The sequence below is a fragment of the Oncorhynchus tshawytscha genome, linkage group LG16 (assembly GCF_018296145.1).
Source record: "Oncorhynchus tshawytscha isolate Ot180627B linkage group LG16, Otsh_v2.0, whole genome shotgun sequence".
Taxonomy (NCBI): domain Eukaryota; kingdom Metazoa; phylum Chordata; class Actinopteri; order Salmoniformes; family Salmonidae; genus Oncorhynchus; species Oncorhynchus tshawytscha.
The window spans coordinates 22803560-22817123 of NC_056444.1; the positions used below are offsets into that span (position 1 = coordinate 22803560).

Here is a 13564-nt window from a genome sequence, read left to right on the forward strand (position 1 = left end):
GGAGGGAGGGGCTGGGTGGGACTGATGGGAGGGGACAGGTGAGGAATATAGGGAGAGAGATATAGAGAAGGATGGAGTGGGAGACAGACAGAGAGAGAGAGAGAGAGAGAGAAAGAAAGAACAGAAAAGGAAAAAGAGAGAGCGAGAGACAATTGTATTTATTTAACTAGGCAAGTCAGTTAAGAACAAATTCTTATTTACAATGACGGCCTACACCGGCCAAACCCAGATGACGCTGGGCCAATTGTGCGCCGCCCTTTGGGACTCCCAATCACGGCCTGTTGTGATACAGCCTGGTGTCTGTAGTGATGCCTCTAGCGCTAAGATGCAGTGCTTTAGACCGCTGCGCCACTCGGGAGCCCAACAGAAAGAGAGTGAGACAGAGAGAAAGAGAGAGGGCGACAGAGAGATGAGAATAAGAGAGAGAGAAAGCAAGAGAGAGAGAGAGAGACAGACAGACAGACTGAGAGAGAGAGAGAGGTGGGCAAGATTTTTGATCTCCGGATCAAAATCCGGATGGATTTCCTTATATCCACAATGCACTGACAGCAAAGAATGCTTACATTTCCTTTTTTATTTTCCCTCTGCCTCAATTTCTCTATTTAGGTTTTATTTTTCAAACAGCCTGTCTGTCCACCCTTCAGCAGCGGTAGGGACAGTTCTATGGAGTTCTTCGTCAGTCAGTCAGTCAGTCAGTCAGTTCAGCCCAGAAGCAGTTCAGTCCAGCCAGCACCAAACCCCAAAGCACCCTAAGACAGGGGCAGCTAGCAGCTGCTGGCCTTGCTAGCTAGAGCTTGCTGTCGCTTATTGGTCGCAGCTGCCGTTGCCGTGGCGATAAGAGAGGAAGTGAACAAAGTGTCTGTCATCTCCAGTCCCTCCTTTTGACAGTTAGGGGGAAACGTCTCTGGTATGGCTTAGGTCACTGGTGTCTGTTGTTTGACTTGTTTGACTTTTTATGAAGCAAATGCTCAAGTTAAACTCTTTTTAAATATCTGGTATTTATTTTTCTTTATTAATTTCATTTTTTCTCTCATTTCTATATATACTTTTATTTTTTTACTCAAATTAAAGTTTTGCTTTCATTCTGGCACATTCCCTTATAGACAGCGTGTGTCCTTGCTGTGTCTGGTGGACAGCTAGTACAGTACAGTATAGTAGACTAAGCTCATGGTCGTTGTAGTTCTGGTTGTTGTTGTTGTAGAGAAGTTGGTAATTGGGTAGTTTGCTCCAACAGTTCAGTGTAGACCGTGTAGGCCTCTGGTTCTCAGAGCAGGGCGGGCCTGTAGGAGGCCTCTCTGAGCAGCGTCGAGCCCAGCAGGAGCAGCAGCAAGGTGGAGAGTGGTGTAGATGAGAGGGCGGCTTGGCCCGAGTCGGGCCCACCACAGCCCCCCAGCTCCGACTCACAGCGGGGCTTCTCACACAGCAGGCCCGTGAATGCTGCGGTACACTGGCACCGCAGGTTGTTCAGACACACACCGCCGTTCTGGCAGCGCAGGAGCTCGTTGTCACACACTCGGGCTGAGAGAGAGATGGAGAGATATGTGAGACACATACACACACCTGGAGCAGAGTACTGTGCACTGCTCACTACCCCGGCTGTTATGTTGATTTACAAATCGTACTGTTATCTGAGCTGATCTCCACTCTAGTGAGCGCAATAAGAAAGGGATAGACAACGAGGGGCTATGCGTTCTTTGAAAAATAATGAACGACATGGAAGGTGTGTTCCATGAAGCGCCAGCGGAGTGGAACTGACCTTCCACAGAGTTTTGTTATTTCCCAGAGAATGCCAGGAGCCCCGAGTTGATTATCCCTTTCATACCATGGCTATAATTTAACACATTTGCCGCTAGAAATGTTTTCATTTGCAGGCAAAAATGTGTTCAACATCCACTGAAGTAGCTAGCAAGTTTGCTTAGCATTAAGTTGAATTATGCATTTGAGCTACTTTGCAGATCAATCATGACTATGACAGTAACGCATCACATGCAGCATAACCAGTGCAGTAATAAAAAAGAACATTAATGAATGTCAGTAATTTATACTGGTTAGTAAAAAACAACAACAAAAACTAAATCTCACTGATGTGTAATTTTAGTCAAAAAAGAAAAAAGAACATAACATCAATTTCAAACCATCCGATTCCCACAATATTGACGACAGGATAAGAATGGTAGGAAGAAGACTATAATCTCATTATTACCAAACATTTTTGACCAGACATTTATTCTGACCATGCTGTTGTGGCACAGTTGTCACACTGCCAGCTAGTTGCATTGCAGTAAGGTAACAGTTTCATTCCCAACATGATTTTGTCAAATACGTTCTACAGTTCATGTCAACTCCTGTTGTAGTGAATACAACTGGTTATTGTGTTGGTCAAAATGAAGGGCTGGTCTTTCAGCACTATCTATGAAATTCTTGCATGAATAATTTTCTTCTTCCAATTTCAAAACAGGTAACTGCATTCTATAATAGATAGAGAAACTAAAATAAACTAAAAGTATTTGTAACATTTGCACGCACTATGCAAAATATAAATTATTTATTACAATTCTAGGTTATAAGTCCACTTCTAAAGACAATTCATATATTTTTTGCATAACGCACTTGATCATTGTGTCTTTCTCAAACGTTCCTCCCCAATCTGAATGTGTTCCTTTTATCATTCCCATTACATTAATTACCAAAATGATGAAGGGCCATTTGTCATGCGTCATTTTGCAGTAATATACTGTACTAGGATCCCACTGAAGGGTCTACACCACGTGATGAATCGTAGCTCGGCACAAAGTTTCTCACAGCCCGTGGGCATTTCCAAAACACTGAACTGACTTTATATGAGTTGAGTTGAGAGTTAGGTGGGAATGGGTATATTTAGAGCCGGGGACACCAAGGCCAGTCTATTCCCATCGGAGCTTAGCTGTCAAGCAAGCTGCAGGCAAACAAACCAACAAACCCAACCCAGCCCAGCACAGAACTAACAAACCAACCGATGGAGAGAGACAAATAAACAGTGAAAAACAAGCAGGCTAGGGCCAGACCACCTCAATGCAGCACAACAAGAGAGAGATGGAGCTCATTTGGCCTTTTCATGAAAGGGGAAAACAATGTGACAGTTGAATGTCCCCCCCTGAAATATTTTGAAAAGCAAATATTACAATAATAACTGACACTGATACTTCCTCACACTTCTTTTCATATCCACAGCTGCAGGTATGAACTTTTTTAATTTTTTAAACATCTTTAAAGCCTATATTTTATTTAGAAATAGTCTGTTCAACCCAACAGGGTTTAATGGTACACTGTCAAAAGACTACAAGTCCCAGACTCCAATCATGGGTTTGTGTTCGTCATCAAGCATGTCCAACACAGTTTTTTTTCCTTTACAATGCTAATGAATCTTTTCCCTGTAAACTATCAAGCAACTGTTTACTATCATGGATGTGAAAAAAAGAAGGAGACAGAAAATACCTGTTAACGACTATTAACGCAACGTTACCAAGGCAATCCTCAAATGGACGGATTGATATTAACAGACAATTTGACACATGACAATGACATCACTGGTTCATTTATGAGTCAGGAATCTTTTGTTTTATCCTCTGCACTGTCTGGTTCAGCAAATACTATCAGGGAAACAGGCAGGCAGACCAACTTGGTAATGGGGTGTGCGTTCCCCTCAAGATCTCATTGAGAGTAATCAAGTGAATTAATTAAAAAGACATGTTTTACCCCTAGGGTCCCTGAAGTAATCCTGACATGGACAAGACTCTATTAATTAAACATCAACCTTTCGTTTTGTCCATACATTTTTATCTCCAATTGCCCTTTGCAAAAATATGATTATTTTGCAAGAGGGGCCTTATTGGTTTTGCCCTGACAAAGGATGGTGTGTGCATATTAATTCTCTATCTACAGGCAATGCATTCTGATGAGACGTGTAGGTCCTAGAAATATGTGATTCCTACCACGTAGATAATGCTTCTTACTGATACTCTAATAATACAACAGGGTTTGGATGAAGGGCCAGAAATGCAGTGGAAGGAAAAGAGCAGCCATTAACCACTGAACCACTTAACACTGACAGATCAATACCAAAGTGTTACCAGAGAGTTGGTAGAAGAGGGTGAGGAGAGCAGTAATGGTGACAGTTAAATGAAGTGCTGGTCAACTTGGACAGAGTTCTAAAGACTACATTAGTCAGACTAAAAGAGGTGGGATAGATTCTGCTTTCTGTGTTGAGAGGCCTGACCTGAAAATAATTTATTCTAGCTGCAGGAAGTTACTTTTTTTAGTTTTTCTATCCCTGTCTTCCTGGGGAAGGCTACTCTCTTATATCTCTCTCTATTTCTCTGTCTCTCCCTCTATATATATATATATATATATATATATATATATATATATATATATATATATATATATATATATATATATATATATATCTTTCTCTCTCTTCTCCCTCTCTCTCTGTCTCTCTCCTATGCCTCTCCCTCCCTCCTCTGTCTCCCTGTCCCCTCATGCCCTACCAGGGTGCTGAGCCCAGGAGATGTTGCCTTCCTACCTGTGATGTATTACCCCTGGGAGAGTTCCTGGTCCACCTTGGACACGCATCTCTTTGTGTCTCTGTTACCTTCACATTGGCCCACTGCTCACAGCACAGGCTTAGGGGTTGGAGCTGAGCTACACTAAGTAAGGATACAGTTGTTCCAATAACTCTATCAGTGGCTATACAAAATGAGGGAGGACGATTATTTTTTTACTGAGCATGGCCTTATTTATATTTTGGTCATTCGTATTCCATTCATCCAGCTTAATGTAACATTAGGAAGTTTTAGCCAGCAGGATACCACCCTGCATCCCACTGCTGGCTTGCCTCTGAAGGTAAGTAGGGTTGATCCTGGTCGGTCCCTGGATCGGAGACCAGCTGCTGCTTGAAGTGGTGTTGGAGAGCCAGTAGGAGGCACTCTTTCCTCTAGTCTAAAAAAAATAATTGGGGACACTGCCCTGTGTAGGGTGCCATCTTTTGGATGGGACGTTAAACGGATGACCTGACTCTCTGTGGTCACTAAAGATCCCATGGCACTTATAGTAAGAGTAGGGGTGTTAAACACGCTATCGTGGCTAAATTCCCAATCTGGCCTTCATACCATCATGGTCACCTAATCATCCCCAGCCTCCAATTGATTCATTCACCCCCCTTTCTCTCCTCTGTAACTATTCCCCAGGTCGTTGCTGTAAATGAGAATGTGTTCTCAGTCAACTTAATTGGTAAAATAAGGATTAAATAAATAAAATAAAATTGGCTACTACATGATACTCAAATTTTCCCTATAGAAATTCAGCCATGTTTATCCCTGTTTGCATTTGTTTAAGAATGTTTTTCAACAGAATAGGTGGAATGAATACACCCCTGATCACACGCAAACACAGTTCACTTTCATAGCAGCAACATACAAGCAGCATGATCACTTTGATTGTTGCATGCAATAATTCCTTCTCGCATCTTCGTGCTCTCCTCCTCTAACCTTTTCCCTTCACTTTTGGACTTCAGTGCACAACACATCAGCTGTCTATGATCAGACGAAAAAACCTTTCCAAGCCAAACCTTCATATCATAACCGCTCACCGCTACACACAGCCTACATCATTGTCACCATTATTAGCTAACGTCATAGTCAATATAGCTACTAGAACTAACACGTTGGTAAACCTGCTACAATCATGCAGTACAGTGTACAGTCAGAAAGCAGTTTAGGAGTTACACCGAGGGCCCTGGAGGCAATAAATTAATAAAACCAAAAGCTTACCTTGATTTGGAAGAGTTCCCATGTTGGATAGCCATAGCCAACTAGCTAACATAGCATACTTCTCTGTTTGAGCTGGGTGTTTGAGTAGGCTAGCTGAGAAGGCTAGCTGCATTCGCTAGCTTAGAGAAAGTGAAAAAATATACACAACAAAATATAGCTAGCTCTCTCTCTCTCTTGCTTCTTCTTCAAGAAATCAATTTGTTCAAAATTGTTTAACTATTGTATTTTTCTTTCTTTAAGTCAACTACTCAACACATTATATGCACTGCAGTGCTAGCTAGCTGTAGCTTATGCTTACAGTACTAGATTCATTAATGATCCTGTAATTGGGTGGACAACATGTTAGTTCATGCTGCAAGACCTCTGATAGGTTTGAGAACGTCCTCTGGATGTTGTCATAATTACTGTCTAAGTCAATTGTGGTTGAGAACCATTAGCCTCCTAGGTTTAGTATATAAATCAATGTACCCAGAGGAGGATGGAAACCAGCGGTCCTCCGGCTACACCATAGTCCTACCCTACACAGTGCTTTCAAATCAAATCAAATCAAATCATATTTTATTGGTCACATATACGTGTTTAGCAGATGTTATTGTGGTTGTAGTGAAATTCTTGTAAAAAATGTTTTCCCTAGGGGCTAGAAGCACGGCTGCCCTCTATATTGGTGCCATTTTCCTTACACACATTTGAGGTAGGCCTTCATTGCAAAACACCAATAAGATATTTGGTGACGTGAATATATTTGGAATAGTTTTATGTAAAAAATTTCAGGTTTTTTATGTTTCACAATTTTTCTTTTTATGAAATTCTATGAAGAGGATGGTCCTCCCCTTCCTCCACCGAGGAGCCTCCACTGAGATCTATATTCATCTAGGGGTCTTTTTCAGCCTGAGGATTAGTATGACAAAATAATTCAAGAAAACTGTGGTCAAGGACAAGGCAGAGTTGAAATTAGCATCTGAAAATAGTCAATGCCACACTAAACAATGGGTTATAAACTGAAGAGACAGTTGAGGAAGAACAGGTAAACTAAAACTGAAGAGACAGTCGAGGAGGAAGAGGTAAACTAAAACTGAAGAGACAGATGTCACGACTTCCACCGAACTCGGTTCCTCTCCTTGTTCGTGCGGTGTTCGGCGTCACCGGTCTTCTAGCCATTGTCGATCCATTTTTCATTTTCCATTTGTTTTGTCTTCCTACACACCTGGTTTTCATTTCCCTCCTTTATTGTTGTGTATTTAACCCTCTTTTCCCCCCATGTCTTTGTGTGGAATTGTTTGTTGTAAGTGCTTGTGCACATGTTCACTGGTGCGCGACGGGTTCTGCACCCATATTGGTGATTTCTTTATGCCGTTGTTTTTTTTCTATTACACTGCACCGGCTACTACCTAGTTCTGCCCTCCTGCGTCTGACTTCCCTAACACCAGATACGCACCCCTTACAGAGGAGGAACAGGTAAACTAAAACTGAAGAGACAGTCAAGGAAGAAGAGGTAAAATATAACTGAAGAGACAGTCGAGGAGGAACAGGTAAACTAAAACGGAAGAAACAGTCGAGGAGGAACAGGTCAACGAAAACTAAAGAGACAGTCGAGGAGGAACAGGTCAACTATAACTGAAGAAACAGTCGAAGGGGAATAGATAAACTAAAACTGAAGAGACAGTCGAGGAGGAAGAGGTAAACTAAAACTGAAGAGACAGTCGAGGAGGAAAAGATAAACTAAAACTGAAGACACAGTCGAGGAGGAAGAGGTAAACTATAACTGAAGAGACAGTCGAGGAGGAAGAGGTAAACTAAAACTGAAGAGACAGTCGAGGAGGAAAAGATAAACTAAAACTGAAGACACAGTCGAGGAGGAAGAGGTAAACTATAACTGAAGAGACAGTTGGGGGAAGAGGTAAACTAAAACTGAAGAGACAGTCGAGGAGGAGCAGGTAAACTAAAACTGAAGAGACAGTCAAGGAGGAACATGTAAACTAAAACTGAAGAGACAGTCGAGGAGGAACAGGTAAACTATAACTGAAGAGACAGTCGAGGAGGAAGAGGTAAACTAAAACTGAAGAGACAGTCGAGGAGGAACAGGTAAACTATAACTGAAGAGACAGTCGACGAGAAAGGTCAACTAAAACTGAAGAGACAGTCGAGGACAAAGACGGAAACTATAACTGAAGAGACAGTCGAGAAGGAAGAGGTAAACTATAACTGAAGAGACAGTCGAGGAGGAAGAGGTAAACTATAACTGAAAAGACAGTCGAGGAGGAAGAGGTAAACTATAACTGAAGAGACAGTCGAGGGGAATAGATAAACTAAAACTGAAGAGACAGTCGAGGAGAAACAGGTCAACTAAAACTGAAGAGACAGTCGAGGAGGAAGAGGAAAAATAAACTGAAGAGACAGTCGTCGAGGAACAGGTAAACTAAAACTGAAGAGACAGTCGAGGGGAATAGATAAACCAAAACTGAAGAGACAGCCGAGAAGGAAGAGGTCAACTAAAACTGAAGAGACAGTCGAGGAGGAAGAGGTCAACTAAAACTGAAGAGACAGTCGAGGAGGAAGAGGTAAACTATAACTGAAGAGACAGTCGAGGAGAAACAGGTCAACTAAAACTGAAGAGACAGTCGAGGAGGAGGAGGAAAAATAAACTGAAGAGACAGTCGACGAGGAACAGGTAAACTAAAACTGAAGAGACAGTCGAGGGGAATAGATAAACCAAAACTGAAGAGACAGTCGAGGAGGAAGAGGTAAACTATAACTGAAGAGACAGTCGAGGAAGAACAGGTAAACTAAAACTGAAGAAACAGTCGAGGAGGAAGAGGCAAACTAAAACTGAAGAGACAGTCGAGGGGGAACAGAAACTAAATCTGAAGAGATAGTCCAGGAGGAACAGGTAAACTAAAACTGAAGAGACAGTCGAGGAGGAAGAGGTAAACTAAAACTGAAGAGACAGTCGAGGAGGAAGATGTAATCTATAACTTAAGAGACAGTCGAGAAGGAAGAGGTAAACTATAACTGAAGAGACAGTCGAGGAGGAAGAGATAAACTAAAATTGAAGAGACAGTCGAGGAAGAAGAGGTCAACTAAAACTGAAGAGACAGTCGAGGAGGAAGAGGTAAACTATAACTGAAGAGACAGTCGAGGTGGAAGAGGTAAACTAAAACTGAAGAGACAGTCGAGGAGGAACAGGTAAACTATAACTGAAGAGACAGTCGACGAGAAAGGTCAACTAAAACTGAAGAGACAGTCGAGGACAAAGACGGAAACTATAACTGAAGAGACAGTCGAGAAGGAAGAGGTAAACTATAACTGAAGAGACAGTTGAGGAGGAAGAGGTAAACTATAACTGAAGAGACAGTCGAGGGGAAGAGGTAAACTAAAACTGAAGAGACAGACGAGGAGGAAGAGGTCAACTAAAACTGAAGAGACAATCGAGGAGGAACAGGTAAACTCAAACTGAAGAGACAGTCGAGGAAGAACAGGTAAACTAAAACTGAAGAAACAGTCGAGGAGGAACAGAAACTAAATCTGAAGAGATAGTCCAGGAGGAACAGGTAAACTAAAACTGAAGAGACAGTCGAGGAGGAAGATGTAATCTATAACTGAAGAGACAGTCGAGAAGGAAGAGGTAAACTATAACTGAAGAGACAGTCGAGGAGGAAGAGGTAAACTAAAATTGAAGAGACAGTCGAGGAGGAACAGATAAACTAAAACTGAAGAGACAGTCGAGGAAGATCAGGTCAACTAAAACTGGAGAGACAGTCGAGGGCGAAGATGTAAACTATAACTGAAGAGACAGTCGAGGAGGAACAGGTAAACTAAACCTGAAGAGACAGTCGAGGAGGAACAGGTCAACTATAACTGAAGAGACAGTCGAGGAGGAACAGATAAACTAAACCTGAAGAGACAGTCGAGGAGGAACAGGTCAACTAAGACTGAAGATACTGTCGAGGAGGAACAGATAAACTATAACTGAAGAGACAGTCGAGGAGGAAGAGTGTAAACTAAAACTGAAGATACAGTCGAGGAGGAAGAGGTCAACTAAAACTGAAGAGACAGTCGAGGAGGAAGAGGTAAACTAAAACTGAAGAGACAGTCGAGTAGAAACAGGTCAACTAAAACTGAAGATACAGTCGAGGAGGAAGAGGTCAACTAAAACTGAAGAGACTGTCGAGGAGAAACAGGTCAACTAAAACTGAAGAGACTGTCGAGGAGGAAGAGGTAAACTAAACCTGAAGATACTGTCGAGAAGGAAGAGGTAAACTATAACTGAAGAGACAGTCGAGGAGGAACAAGTAAACTAAACCTGAAGATACAGTCGAGAAGGAAGAGGTAAACTATAACTGAAGAGACAGTCGAGGAGGAAGAGGTAAACTAAAATTGAAGAGACAGTCGAGGAGGAACAGATAAACTAAAACTGAAGAGACAGTCGAGGAAGATCAGGTCAACTAAAACTGGGGAGACAGTCGAGGCCGAAGATGTAAACTATAACTGAAGAGACAGTCGAGGAGGAACAGGTAAACTAAACCTGAAGAGACAGTCGAGGAGGAACAGTTCAACTAAAACTGAAGATACTGTCGAGGAGGAACAGATAAACTATAACTGAAGAGACTGTCGAGGAGAAACAGGTCAACTAAAACTGAAGAGACAGTCGAGAAGGAAGAGGTAAACTATAACTGAAGAGACAGTCGAGGAGGAACAAGTAAACTAAACCTGAAGATACAGTCGAGAAGGAAGAGGTAAAACTATAACTGAAGAGACAGTCGAGGAGGAACAGATAAACTAAAACTGAAGAGACAGTCGAGGAGGAACAGGTCAACTAAGACTGAAGATACATGTCGAGGAGGAACAGTAAACTATAACTGAAGAGACAGTCGAGAAGGAAGAGGTAAACTAAAACTGAAGAGACAGTCGAGGAGGAAGAGGTAAACTAAAACTGAAGAGACAGTCGAGGAGGAAGAGGTAAACTAAAACTGAAGAGACAGTCGAGTAGAAACAGGTCAACTAAAACTGAAGATACAGTCGAGGAGGAAGAGGTCAACTAAAACTGAAGAGACTGTCGAGGAGAAACAGGTCAACTAAAACTGAAGAGACTGTCGAGGAGGAAGAGGTAAACTAAACCTGAAGATACTGTCGAGAAGGAAGAGGTAAACTATAACTGAAGAGACAGTCGAGGAGGAACAAGTAAACTAAACCTGAAGATACAGTCGAGAAGGAAGAGGTAAACTATAACTGAAGAGACAGTCGAGGAGGAAGAGGTAAACTAAAACTGAAGAGACTGTCGAGGAGAAAGAGGTCAACTAAAACTGAAGAGACAGTCGAGAAGGAAGAGGTAAACTATAACTGAAGAGACAGTCGAGGAGGAACAAGTAAACTAAACCTGAAGATACAGTCGAGAAGGAAGAGGTAAACTATAACTGAAGAGACAGTCGAGGAGGAACAGATAAACTAAAACTGAAGAGACAGTCGAGGAAGATCAGGTCAACTAAAACTGGAGAGACAGTCGAGGCCGAAGATGTAAACTATAACTGAAGAGACAGTCGAGGAGGAACAGGTAAACTAAACCTGAAGAGACAGTCGAGGAGGAACAGGTCAACTATAACTGAAGAGACAGTCGAGGAGGAACAGGTAAACTAAACCTGAAGAGATAGTCGAGGAGGAACAGGTCAACTAAAACTGAAGATACTGTCGAGGAGGAACAGATAAACTATAACTGAAGAGACAGTCGAGGAGGAAGAGTGTAAACTAAAACTGAAGATACAGTCGAGGAGGAAGAGGTCAACTGAAACTGAAGAGACAGTCAAGGAGGAAGAGATCAACTAAAACTGAAGAGACAGTCGACGAGGAACAGGTACACTATAACTGAAGAGACAGTCGAGGAGGAAGAGGCAAACTATAATTGAAGAGACAGTCGAGGAGGAAGAGGTAAACTAAAACTGAAGAGACAGTCGAGGAGGAACAGGTCAACTAAAACTGAAGAGACAGTCGAGGAGAAACAGGTCAACTAAAACTGAAGAGACAGTCGAGGAGGAAGAGGAAAACTGAAACTGAAGAGACAGTCGATGAGGAAGAGGTAAACTATAACTGAAGAGACAGTCGAGGAGAAACAGGTCAACTAAAACTGAAGAGACAGTCGAGGAGGAAGAGGAAAAATAAACTGAAGAGACAGTCGACGAGGAACAGGTAAACTAAAACTGAAGAGACAGTCGAGGGAATAGATAAACCAAAACTGAAGAAACATTCGAAGGGGAATAGATAAACTAAAACTGAAGAGACAGTCGAGGAGGAAGAGGTAAACTATAACTGAAGAGACAGTCGAGGAAGAACAGGTAAACTAAAACTGAAGAAACAGTCGAGGAGGAAGAGGCAAACTATAACTGAAGAGACAGTTGAGGGGGAACAGAAACTAAATCTGAAGAGATAGTCCAGGAGGAACAGGTAAACTAAAACTGAAGAGACAGTCGAGGAGGAAGATGTAATCTATAACTGAAGAGACAGTCGAGAAGGAAGAGGTAATCTATAACTGAAGATACAGTCGAGGAGGAAGAGGTCAACTAAAACTGAAGAGACAATCGAGGAGGAAGAGGTAAACTAAAACTGAAGAGACTGTCGAGGAGAAACAGGTCAACTAAAACTGAAGAGACTGTCGAGGAGAAACAGGTCAACTAAAACTGAAGAGACAGTCGAGAAGGAAGAGGTAAACTAAACCTGAAGATACTGTCGAGGAGGAAGAGGTCAACTACAACTGAGAAGACAGTCGAGGAGGAAGAGGTAAATTATAACTGAAGAGACAGTCGAGGAGGAACAGGTCAACTAAAACTGAAGAGACAGTCGAGGAGGAAGAGGCAAACTATAACTGAAGAGACAGTCGAGGGGGAACAGAAACTAAATCTGAAGAGATAGTCCAGGAGGAACAGGTAAACTAAAACTGAAGAGACAGTCGAGGAGGAAGATGTAATCTATAACTTAAGAGACAGTCGAGAAGGAAGAGGTAAACTATAACTGAAGAGACAGTCGAGGAGGAAGAGATAAACTAAAATTGAAGAGACAGTCGAGGAGGAACAGATAAACTAAAACTGAAGAGACAGTCGAGGAAGATCAGGTCAACTAAAACTGGAGAGACAGTCGAGGCCGAAGATGTAAACTAAAACTGAAGAGACAGTCGAGGAGGAACAGGTAAACTAAACCTGAAGAGAAGGTCGAGGAGGAACAGGTAAACTAAAACTGAAGAGACAGTCGATGAGGAAGAGGTAAACTATAACTGAAGAGACAGTCGAGGAGGAAGAGGAAAAATAAACTGAAGAGACAGTCGACGAGGAACAGGTAAACTAAAACTGAAGAGACAGTCGAGGGGAATAGATAAACCAAAACTGAAGAAACATTCGAAGGGGAATAGATAAACTAAAACTGAAGAGACAGTCGAGGAGGAAAAGGTCAACTACAACTGAAAAGACAGTCGAGGAGGAAGAGGTCAACTACAACTGAAGAGACAGTCGAGGAGGAAGAGGTAAACTATAACTGAAGAGACAGTCGAGGAGAAACAGGTCAACTAAAACTGAAGAGACAGTCGAGAAGGAAGAGGTAAACTAAACCTGAAGATACTGTCGAGGAGGAAGAGGTCAACTACAACTGAGAAGACAGTCGAGGAGGAACAGGTAAACTAAAACTGAAGAGACAGTCGAGGAGGAACAGGTCAACTAAAACTGAAGAGACAGTCGAGGAGGAAGAGGAAAACTGAAACTGAAGAGACAGTCGATGAG

General features: G+C 42.1%; 1 protein-coding gene across 6 annotated transcripts in view; it reads right to left on the bottom strand.

Annotated features, from left to right (window-relative positions):
- Nucleotides 1-381: 381 nt before the first annotated feature.
- The window catches only part of LOC112215525 (netrin-G1-like), a 211489-nt gene continuing 198306 nt past the window's right edge, over nucleotides 382-13564 (bottom strand). For all 6 annotated transcript variants that reach the window (XM_042298989.1, XM_042298993.1, XM_042298992.1 and 3 more), the window contains one exon: nucleotides 382-1518. In XM_042298989.1, coding sequence (XP_042154923.1) covers nucleotides 1265-1518 — 254 coding nt within the window. In that variant the 3' untranslated portion in view covers nucleotides 382-1264. The remainder of the gene's footprint in view (nucleotides 1519-13564) is intronic.